At 31.3% G+C, this 12,496-nt stretch overlaps 1 protein-coding gene across 8 annotated transcripts in view; it reads right to left on the bottom strand.

The window, feature by feature from the left end:
* The window catches only part of NBEA (neurobeachin), a 741,630-nt gene that overhangs the window by 509,301 nt on the left and 219,833 nt on the right, over positions 1-12,496 (bottom strand). For all 8 annotated transcript variants that reach the window (XM_005585622.4, XM_065533144.2, XM_065533146.1 and 5 more), the window contains 4 exons: positions 11,766-11,919; positions 4,853-5,033; positions 2,725-2,855; positions 188-295 (listed from right to left, as the gene is read on the bottom strand). In XM_005585622.4, the coding sequence (XP_005585679.2) occupies positions 188-295; positions 2,725-2,855; positions 4,853-5,033; positions 11,766-11,919 (574 nt within the window). The remainder of the gene's footprint in view (positions 1-187; positions 296-2,724; positions 2,856-4,852; positions 5,034-11,765; positions 11,920-12,496) is intronic.

Here is a 12,496-nt window from a genome sequence, read left to right as displayed (position 1 = left end):
CTAACATTATCAATAAGTTTTCAGAGAAAGCTAAGGTTCAACCATTTTATAATGAGAAGTATGCAATAAACCAACAATCCCAGATACTAGGGAATGTCATTTTCATAAGCAGCTTTCTTATAAAACGTATTTCATAAGAATGACAGTAGAAGGTTTATTTCAGGGAAAGCAATCACGGATAACTTACCACATCCCGAAAGACAACAGCACGAAGGCGATTGATATCAACATCCTGAAGAAGTCTATCAGGATCCTTAATAGGAGAAAGGTTACCTGGAACATTTTCCAATGGAGTCTTTAAAAATAAAAAGAATTGTGAATAGATAATATATTACAGACAATATATAGAAGTATCATTTCTTAATTCATGCTAAACTGGCCACATCATGTATCTCCTCCTCTCTGAGTTGAGATTTATTTCTGTTCTCTACTCATGGCATGGTTTCCATACTAGCATTCTTGTTCTTCACTGGCACAGCTACGCTATAGACTCATAAAGGCAGGTAAGGTTGTGGAAGAATAAAGATTCATCTTGGACTTCAGAAGATTTCCTGAGCCTCACTTTCTCTACCTCCAGTTAACAAATCTCATTGAGTCTCTGGGTTCATTTATCCATCATGCTTTTTATAATATATGAGATTATTCTACTACATTACTATATGAGATTTTATATGTGTAACCATTTCATGGTCTATCCAAGGTTAGAAAAGGTAAGATTAAAAAAAATCAGTCACGGCCCATCAAAGCTGAAAGACATTAAAGATTGTTACCAACAAAACATTTTATAGTTGAAGGAACAAACATCTACAAATTTCAGGTAATGTAGTCACATAGTAGACTACTAAGTGAACTAGGTTCCCTGAAACTCAATCAAGTACTTTCTCACTTATACAGTGTGTTAAAAACGGTATAGATTAAATTAGATAACACGTATAATGCAAAATACAATTCCAGCCTATAATAGGTATGTACTTGTTGTTACTCTAACAATGAAAAATAAACAGGGTACTTTCTATTTCTCAATGAATGTCAATCATGATATTCTACCCCAAAATTAAAATGTTTGATTACTTGGTAGCACACCATAGTAAAATATTTAAAGGTTGATAGTATTTGGTTTCCATTACAATTCCAAAACTTCTGCCTATATGACCATCGGTGAGAAGTTAACCTCTCTGAACCTCAGCTACATCATTTGATGTAATAGACTAATAATATTTACTACAGGGTGGTTAAAGAAAATAATACATAATTTACAGCATAAATAACACAGACTTTAAAATCAGAAATATTTTCTTTTCTATATGATGTATTTCTCTACCCCAATCTAATTTGATCCTTATAAAGACAACATGATAGGAAAAGCTTGCGTAATTGTTCCTTTTCACACAGTATAAAAATGAGGTCGCATGAAGGTATGGAACTCATGCAAGAAACTTGCAAGAAACTTTCCTACTGTAGTCCCAGCTCCTTGGGAGGCTGAGGCAGGAGAATCGCTTGAACCCAGGAGGTTGCAGTGAGCCAAGATTGCGCCATTACACTCCACCCTGGCAACAGAGCGAGACTCCGCCTCAAAAAAAAAAAATTACTCTAAAGTTACAAGGATCTATAACACATAGACACTGTCCTCAAGTACCTGTCTACTATGCCTATACAAATGATATGAGGCATTATTGATGATCCATTTGTATTTAATTTCCCAAGCAAATAAGAGCACTATGGAGTCCTGTGAGCAGCAAATAATATATAGTCAAATTACAAATGTTCTCTGAGAGTAGTGAAATGGAAAAAAGCTACAATACTGCAAATAACCGACTAATAGGATAAATATACAGTCAGTTTGCTTGCCATCTGCAGAAGTTTAAAGCAATAGAACTTTAAGATGAATTAAACTTCTATTTCATACCTTCACTTATTGAGCAAAAAGTTACTGTATCAACATTAAACATGTAATTACAAGTATAATGAGTGATAACAGACCTATGTAATTTTATGAAAACAACAAACAGAAGAAACGACCCTAGACTGACTGGGGTGGTAGTGAGGGTGTCAAAAAACATTTTCCTGAGAAAACGTAGCATTTAATGTAACCCAGTAGTTGCACAGATTTTAGCTGGATAAAAAATAAGGACGAATACTTCATGGAAAGGAAATTATATGAAAGTCTGAGAAGTTAGGGGAAATTGCTTCTTTTGATGGGCTGAGAGCTGCTGCCGGAGAAGTAAGCAAGGACCAGGCACAGAACCTCAGAAAGCATGTTAATGAAACCGGATGTGACACCAAGGGCCAGTTAAGCATATGATAAAGAGAGCTGATTTAGAAAGAAAATTAATAGTATATTTCAAAATACTCCATTCATTGAATGGGGATTCAATGAGTTTTTGTTGACTATTATGCCTACCCATTTAAAAGGAGAATTACTCATACATTAAACTCTGTGAAAATATATGACTATTAAAAATAGAAATAACCATTTTTAGTGCTAATTATAATATTTGTAAGAACTTTATCAAGTAGAATTGTTAGTAACTTCATTTAATAACCAAAACACACAAATCTCAGAGAAGTAATCTTGGTAAGAAAATTGTGAAGCAGCCTAGAGCTGCCTGATGAGAATGCCCTTGCTCTCTACCACTGAGCAATACCATGGTACTTTGTTCTCATCAACTTAAAAAAGACTTTTTTCAGGTCAATTATATTTGACCAAAAAAAAAGTTTACTTACCTTCGAAGCTGCTGTGGCAGTCACACTTTGGGGAACTTCCTGAGGTTTACTGCTTCCATGGGAAGATTTATTTCCCCTGTCTCTCTGTCTTTGCCGACATTCTAAACAGTTTCTCACAGCAACACAACAAACTATTTAAAAATTCAAAAACATATTGTTAATATAAATTGTTGACTTTGATATCCTGGAAAAAGTTGCAAGTTTATTTCTTCTTCCCTTTCTTTCCCCTTGCTTCATAAATTATTAATCTTCAAATCAACTAGAGCAATAATTTTTAAAATTATGAAATATAATAGTGAAAGTACCTACAAAATATACATACAGCTAAAAATAAAACAAAATACCCATATACCACCAGCCAGCTGAAGAAATAAAACATTACCAGAGGCTCTGAAACCCCCAGTGTATCCTTCCTTATTCTATTACCATCTGAGCTTCACAGTTCTGAATTTATGGATCAATAAAATTTTTTTAAACTAAAGCTCATATTTGATTTAAAAATTTAATAAAGCTTCTGCCCTTAATTTGACTATCTTGTCGACTCTACTGAGTACAACTTCCCATTTCAGTCAATAATAGAGTACCTCTGTATACTCAAGTATCACAGGTCCCCAAATCCACCTTCCTTCATGTTGGGAAAGTCTCTGGGCTTTGACAATAAGCATTCAATATGTACACATTTTTATTTACTCATTTATTTTAAGAAGCAGTAGAGTACTGTGACAAATAGTACAGAGTTTGAAATCAGACCACCTGAGTTTGAATCCTGTATTTTCCGGTTTGGAGCTGTGTGGTTTTAGGCCAGCTGCTTAAACTATCTGTGCCTCAGTTTTTGCACATGTAAAATGAGGATGAACAAAGTAACTGCCTTAGAGGGTTGCTGTGAGGATTAACTGAATATACAGAAAGTGCTTAGAACAGTAAATAGCATAGGAGGTAATATAAAAATGTTTTATTATTATTCACTTATAAAAGTTTTCTGTGGTTGATGAAACAACTAAATGTGCTAGTAGTATTAGGATAAAAATGAAACAGGGAGTAAAGTCTTGGACTATATTTAAAAATAAAAGTGCAGAATAACCAAATAAACGCAGGTTTCAAGATATTGAGCCATTTTTAAAAAATATAATCTCTTTCTCACACAGTTCATTTGGCAGCTCTTGTTATACGTCAATGGAAATGTCCTTAATGGCCCACAGTCAGTTACCCCACACCTCTTGGTTGCCAGAAAGATCTTAATGTGGTCTATCTTTCTCTTAAAATGAATACAAAATGATTCCTCTCAGCTTGCCTGTCTTTAAATAAATAATATGAAACAAACGAAAAAAAGAGGTTTCATCCTACCATTCTTAAACCAAATCTTTGTTCCTTTCTTGAATCAGAAATGAATTTTTGACATAATCTTTAAAAGTTATGGGTGAAAACGGTACGTATCAGGAACGTCCTCCCTATTTCATGCCTTGCAGTTCTTATGTCCTGCTCATGATCTAAGGCAAGTACAAAAAGAGCAGTTTTCTGGTTGTTTTGAAAGTCTAAATAGTGTAAATAAATGTTCCTTTTAAGAGAAGTAGAAATGGTTCTTACCTAAGAAATTCATTCAGATTTACTAAGAGGTTTCAGTGCTAAAGTTTCACTGCCTCACAGATAAAAGGCGAACAGCATGGGTATAACAATGTTTATTAGGGACATTTGTTCACCCCAAGTAAGATTAGGATAGTTTATTTTAACCTTCTAGCATTATGTGTATCTGACATGTTTGTGGGGCCAGGACACTACCCTCAGTATTAGTTTACCAAAATTGGATTCATAAATGGATTTGCATTAAAATCACTTCAATGACAAATTGATAGTCTTATTGATTTTGAAAGAATTTCAAGTATATTTCACTCTTGATTTCAAATTATGAGCCATTAAAGATGATCAGTTCTGTGAAATCTCCAACGTGAAGGCATAATTTTTTAAAATTGAGTAATTCTGATTAATTATAAAAACAATCTCTATATCTCAAGATAATCTCTATATTATAAAATCATCAACTTAGATCATCAATATTTTATGTACCATAGCGCTTTATAAGGCTGATCTGTAGATAATTATTTGACATGCATTACTGTTTTAACAGACTTACCTAATCTTAGGCACTGTCGCATTAAACCCCCAGAAGACATGTTTTTCTCAGCTTCAATCTCACTAAAATTTAGAGAGCTTGCAAACACAAGTACATCAACCATAGCCATCAGCCGGCTGAGGAAAGTTACTGCTGTCTCAGCTGACATGCCTTGTGTCACTTCAATATTTTCCAATTCCGTCTTTAGAAAAGTAGAAGATTTAAGTCTTGTTTAAAATTTGGAAATTTGGAAATATAATACATATACATACATACTACAGGTGAACACAAATTTAATATATTTATCATATTTTATTAATAAAATAAAAGATCAACTAATTCCATACATCACCAGAGCTGGTTACCGAATTTGTTTACTTTACCTATCAATTATCCTTGAATAAAGGAAAAGCCCATTTTAAAATCAACATTAGCTTTAAATGTCTTTAGTTATAAAAATGACATTCTAAACTTAAGATCATTTCACAAAGATATTTAGAGAGAACCACATATATGTACTTATACTAGTTTTGTTTTGTAATTTATAAAGATTTTACATTGATATTTCTTTCCTAAAATCTTCATTCCCATTAATAAAAATATATGCTTTAATTTTTCTTTCCTATAGATTTATGATGAATAATAGGGAAAATATATGGTAATTTAACTTAGTATCAAAATGAGATGGCTGTCAAATTAGAGTACATAACAATTTCTTATCCATTTTAGAGTAAACTGAAACTACTAGGTACTTTACATGTACAATAAAACTCCAGAGTAAAAATAATCAAGATCACTAACTCGTCTACAGATATTTAACTCGTGACTTATAAAACACTAGTAATAAAAAGAATCACAGCATTCTAGATTGGAAACTACTTTCACTACATTTCTGATTTCAGAGGGAATATTACAAAGTATTGTGTTTCTTAAAATGCACAACATTATGGTTTTTTAAACAATGTCAACATTTCTTATTTTGTTTTGCACCGTGGACTATATAGCATTTTAATTATTTTTGTTCCTTATGACCAGGCCACATTTTATCAGTGCCTCAAGGAACAAAGAAAGGGAATACTCTATAAGCAAAAAAAATATTATTTAAATTTTCTGAAAACGGGCACACTAGCCATTCCAATCAACATTACCTCTTAACCAAATGATAAATTCAACTACAAGGTTAGCATATGTAATAGGTATCTACTCCTATTCAATGTTTCATTTTGACATTGTTTATAGCCATCATTATACCTAACCTTCTCCCTCCTTGAAGAAGCACGAGCATTAACATGGAAATGTGAGCAGAAAACACTGAAAAAAAAAAAACCTCAAAATACTCAAAACATTTCTTGTGTACAAAGTGGGTAATAAAAATGATAGGTGACAACTGCAAGCATTATATAACTAAGCTCAGTTTTAAATGATGTATAAAATGTAACAACCATTCCTCCTTCCATTTAACAACAAAATAGGGTCAAAATCATTCTCTAAAATGAGCCTGGAAAGAGACAGAAATGTGTTTTCAGTTGTTACAACATTATGCCAATTCAGTACACACGGCATAAAGAAATGATTAATTCATTACTTAGACTTTAAAATGCAGATTCTTTACTTCTTAGCACTTCATGAATATATAGCATCACTTCATAATATCAATTAAAATCTATGACCATGACATCATAGCTAACAAGAAAAAGCAAAAAATTCATTTAAAATCTGTTTCCATTTAAAATGTTCTATAAAGGAATGAAGACTTGGCCATTTCTTAGGTCTATCAAGTACTGTAAATAATTTTTCAAACATTAGAATTTAGAATATCCTGATCTGTGTTCTCAAAGAAATTCTTCATCATTTTGAATCACTGAAATTGCAAGATAGCTATCTCTTTATATTCATTATTTAATGGTTTTGAGTGTTTTGACCTATCAAACTATGCTTTCATTTCAAAATGAGTGAATTATAAATAGAATTATTAAGGTGTCCATATAATCCACCAAAGTGTTTTTTTGACTGAAAAAATTAAATTTTAAAGTAAAAGGCATTTTCGACACAATAGTCTGAAACAGAATTTGTATTCCATTTTATATAAAAGTAATTTAAAAAATGAAGTATGTAAGCAGCAAAAGATAGGGCTAAAAAATAAATATCACTCTCATACAATTATTAAATCTTAAAATAATATATTTCATCTAATTTACTTTCCTTAGAACCAATTAAAATCTGATTGTACATATGACTGTAACACCATTGTGTTCATTACGATAGTTTAATCTAGAGATTATTGTGCATAATAAAATAGTAATATATCAATGCATTGGGAAAGTAATCCTTTCAATGACTCTTTTAAATATACAAAATATATGTCTAATGTTAAAGATGATATGGAAACTCAAAATATAACCAAGTCAAAAATTTCATAAATAAGTAAAAATAAAACTTGAAACTGAAAAGCTGAAAATTACTACAAAAGTAATACTAACCTTAGAACCCTGGACATGCATTAGACAAAACAGACAACAGACCAAAAAAGTACAAGAAAAGGAAATTATTAAATTAAATGAAAATACAATGTAAAATTGAAACACAAAATAATATATTTTAAAATTATATTTAATTATTTTATTAAAAGCAAAATTCTCAGAAGAGATTTTCATTTTAGAAATTACATATGATCAAGGTTAAACATCAAATATTTAGACTTCAATTTATTTTTTATTGTAGTAACTCTGCCCAAATAATATATAAGTATAGTTCATATATTAGAAATAATGCATACTCTATTTTACAAAGCAAGTATCTTTTCCTATAATTAATAGAACATTTTAATAAATAAGCTAATATAATGCCTCTGTAAAATCCCTACCTCAATTCTGGTTTAGGCAGAAATGACTCAGGGAAATGAACTATTTATACCAACCTCTAGAATTTTCCATAAGGAAATAATGTAATTTGTTTTCTCAAATATACAGAACCCTTCCTATAGTTGAAAATTCCCAGAAGTTAATAAAAGAATAAAATATTTGAGAGATTATAACTTATAAACCACTTTCCCATGCTAGAAAATAACTTGATATACTAAACGATGCCTGAATATGAATAAAGGTAATTAAATAGGTATTATACTAAGTTCAGATTCTTATTAATAATTACATTCATTATATTCAAATATCAGATAGAATTAGGCTTCACAATAAAAATCAATTATTCTTACTTTCTAATTTTTGACAAGCACATGTGAGTATAAATTTTAAAATATGCTATTTTCATGGTACTTTGTATAGGAAAACACATAAAAGCATCCTGAGAATAGTAAAGTATGATCAGTTCTATGAGATAAACAAAAGAAGAGCAAAACCAACAACATTATTCATAATTTTTCCGAATATATTTCTGATATATCCTGATAATAAAAATAAGTAAACTAAAGTAAGACTTCGTTATTTTTGGACAAAATAGAAAAAGCAGTTCTTCTCTCTTATAATTATGAAACTGTTAGGAGTGCTGGAAATGTCAGTCTCTACTATTTTTCTGGGACAGAGAAAATTAAGCCCTGAATTAAGTTCCATAATATTCAGTGTTCAGGATGGTTGACCAAAGTGGTCAACTTAAAATCACAAAGTGTGCAATTTGTGGTTGATCCATGTTCTTTGCTTTTCTTTTTCTTCTCCAATTTTTTGCTTTCATTCATGACCAACTTAAACAATATATTAGAGAACAAATGAGAGGATTCAATTAACTAGTCATAGAAACATTAACTAAAAAAATCAACAACAAAAATATTGCTGCTTTCCCAAAGCAAAGATTGGCCAAATTACATACTAAGAGGTCTTTTTTTTTTTTCTCTGAGTACTACAGTTAAAACTATTGGTCTAAGTCAGAGTTCTGAAACTATTTTTGTAATGTATTTTCTATGCTACATATGAAATTAAGTAATCTAGGCAAAACTGAAACTCCCATAAAGTGCTGCTTCTTCAAGTGTACTAAGTTCAAGGTGCTCAACCTATCATTATAAACAATATATATTCTTTTTTTTCTTAAGTTTCCATTAAGATATGTTCCTTCCAACTAAGATTAAACAGTTCAAACTTTTCTTCCATGATGATACTATAATAGCAATACAAAAATGTTATCTCTAGTATAAATTACTGTACTGATCAACATTTCCAGGGCAGAAAAGAGAACACTTCTATGTCACTCTCATAGAAATAGCAGACAAAAAAATATTTGTTTATGTATTGTCTATTGCTGCTTTTGTACTATCACAGCAGAGTTGACTAGCTGTGACAGATGACAATACTGCCAATGAAACCTAAAATATTTCCCATCTGGCCCCATACAAAAAAGGTTTGCGAACTACTGCCATAAACCATTACTATTCCTATTTCTTCATAAAATGCATATAATAAGAATATTCTGAAAAACTATATGTATAAACAAAATTACGAGATCACTCAAACCTTAGTTTCAAATGTCTCAATCTCTCTTCATATATCTAGCATCAAAATTCTAAAAGCACCTACAAGACAATGTTACCTTTCAGTAATCTTCATGTTACCAATGTTTCCTTTTTTTGCTTATCCCTTCCAAAATTCTCTTTTGGCTTTTTACACTTTTAATTTAAATATAACACGCCCAAATATTCAGGTTTAATTTCCCTCTTTATTCAACCTTTTCTTTCCTAACTTTTTCCCTCTGCTACGTTACAACTTCTAGCAAGAATATTATACAACCCCGTAATACAGAAACAACATTCAACAGTCAGCACCAATCATAGTTTTACCAGATACAAAATGGGAGAAAGGTTTGGCTATTTCTCTTAAGGAAGCAATTCATTCAGAAGACATAAAATCAGGTATGTTGTACAACCAGGCATAGGTCCAAACAGTTAATGGGCCAAAATAACAGAAATACAGAAATTGAGAAAATAAACAAAGGTTTCTATAATTGAACGAATTCCCAAGTCTGTTGAGAAAGTCTAGGTAACAAATAATTTTAAATTCCAAACTATAGTGGTCAAAATTGAATTGTAATAATTTTGGAAGCCAACCTCAAAGCATCAGTATCTTTATTGTACAATCATCACAAAATAAATAAGCAAATTTGACTGGTGCAATAGTATATATGCTATAGTTTACTTCATTATTTGAACATTCTATCTTAATAGCTAAACATCTTTTGACTTTAAAATTTGGAAAACTATTTAATAATGTGAATATTTTAAACCTATACAAATTTTAATAACCTATTGCTAAACTCTTTTTTATATAAAAAGCATTTTTTGTTGCATGCAAAATTTAAAAACATTCAATATTACATTTCAAAGTGAATTTCAATACAACCTTTAAAAAATTTCTTCATAACAAATGATAATTTATAAGACATAAAATGCAATTTATATAATCAAGAAAAATGTCACAAAGAAAGTATTGATTTATTCGGTCTTCAATATATAAAACAAAAAAAAGTTGGCCGGGAGGGGTGGCTCATGCCTGTAATCCCTGCACTTTGGGAGGTCGAGACAGGCAGATCATTTGAGGTCAGGAGTTTGAACCAGCCTGGCCAACATGGTGAAACCCCGTCTCTACTAAAAATACAAAAATTAGCTGGGTGTGGTGGTGTACACCTGTAATCCCAGCTACTTGGGAGGCTGAGGCAGCAGAATTGCTTGAACCCAGGAAGCGGATGTTGCAATGAGCTGAGATCGCCCTACTGTACTCCAGCCTGGGTCACAGAATGATACTCTGATTTAAAAAAAAAAAAAAGGAAAACAGAAGAAAGAAAATGCCCTCTATGTCTCACTATTAGAAAGCATTTTAAAAATCATACATAACTCTCAACTTACCAGAATTTGGTATAAATCACCAGAGGAAAAGAGAGATGAAAGAAAAGGAGTGGTGTATGTATATCTGCACTCTTCACACACCATCAACCATTTATACTGTTCTTCCTAGCTCCATTTCCTTGGTTCAGCTGCTAATTTGGTTAAGGCCCTACTGGTGACTTGCTCTGTTGCATTCCTCCTTCTGAACTGGAATGCTTCCCTTTGTGGACTTCTTGAGCAAAATCATGAATAAAATAGAAGAGTAACAACTGGGGAAAGTGTGTGAGGATATAGCCTGTGGCTGCTAATGTTGAAGTTTCATTGCTGCTCTGGTGATGGTGGTGGCATTGACAAAAGGACAGTAAGAAAAAGAGTCATATAGAAAAACTTGTTAATGATGAAATAAACTTAGAGATCAACTTGGAAACAGTGTCTCACCAACTAATAGACATCTTAGTAAAATGAAAGATTTCCCTCTGGCAAGGTAAACTTTCTGAGCTTAAGGATGAGTTTCCATACGGCAACAAGAACACGGGTAATATGGGAAGCAAATTTCTATATTCTTTCCCATTGAGCAAGTAGCTATGGAGTCTGCCTTGATATGAATCAAAGATTTTGTTTTTAATGACAACCAAAATATAAAGTTAACATTGACCTATTATATTTTAAATGACATACACAATTAACATTAAATGCCTTTAAAATGTATTAACACATTTCACTGTTTAATATAGAAACAAATCAAGATAAGGCTAGATTTTGTAAAATAAATGTTGCATCAGTAAATAAATGAAAATGTTAAATAACAAGAATTTTAAGAGTTTATTTATACTATAGAATTGAAGAGATATGTAATATCTCTGATGAAGAATGCAATATTCTTCTGATGAAGCATTTATTCATCAGAATTACCAGAGAAATATTTTCATAAGCACACATAGCTGGAACCCAACACTGATAAACAGAAGTGGTGGAAACAGAAATTTATATGGTCAAAAAGTTCCCTAAAAATTACAGGTCCGTTTAAAATCTGTTTACAGCCTAGACCACCACTGAAATGCTCAAGTCATGTAATTATAAAATATAACCACTAGATGGAGGCAAAGTACTTACAGTTGGTGATGTAGCAGCAGAGAGCAAAGGTAAAATTCCTCCACAAGCAATGATGATGTTGTCTACCATTTGGGAAATGAGGTGAATTGTGTTATGTACAAAAATAATATTTTCATTGCTATTGACAAAATCCATTACAGACTTTGTGGAATGGCTAAAATACAGAAAACAGAAATGAGTATGTATTTGGCTTACTTAAATGAAAAGCTTAGACAATTTACTTAGAATAACAAGTGAAAAATTATAGAATTGTAGGAGCTAGCCATATTTAAAATTATTATAAAATAAAGCGATTTATAACTGAGATATCATATTACCAAAAACTAAGCATTCATCTCCACAGAATTTTGTTGTGTCCAAGAATATTAACTCATTATTATTACTATTTTGCTTGAAAAACATAGAATAGATTTCTAAGACATATGACTGATTCAATAAATTTGGCTAAAAATATTTATGTTGCCAAATCTGATTTTTTTTTGTTGAAAGGCAGAATCTTTTAAATATAAAAAGTATGTCTAATGTTAAAAATAATATGGAAACTCAGAATATAACCAATTCAAAATTTTCGTACCTATAAATAAAATCTGAAACTGAAAACCTAAAAATTTAACTGAAAGTTTTACTTTGTAGGCGGTTTCAATTTGTCACATCACCAGTGACTTCAGCCCCACCTTTGACTAGTCACATTGAAAAGGTGTACTTGTTAAAGAAGTGACATGATAGGGGAA

Source organism: Macaca fascicularis, chromosome 17 (assembly GCF_037993035.2).
Source record: "Macaca fascicularis isolate 582-1 chromosome 17, T2T-MFA8v1.1".
In the NCBI taxonomy this organism is placed as follows: domain Eukaryota; kingdom Metazoa; phylum Chordata; class Mammalia; order Primates; family Cercopithecidae; genus Macaca; species Macaca fascicularis.
This window is presented reverse-complemented; position numbering and strand designations above follow the sequence as displayed.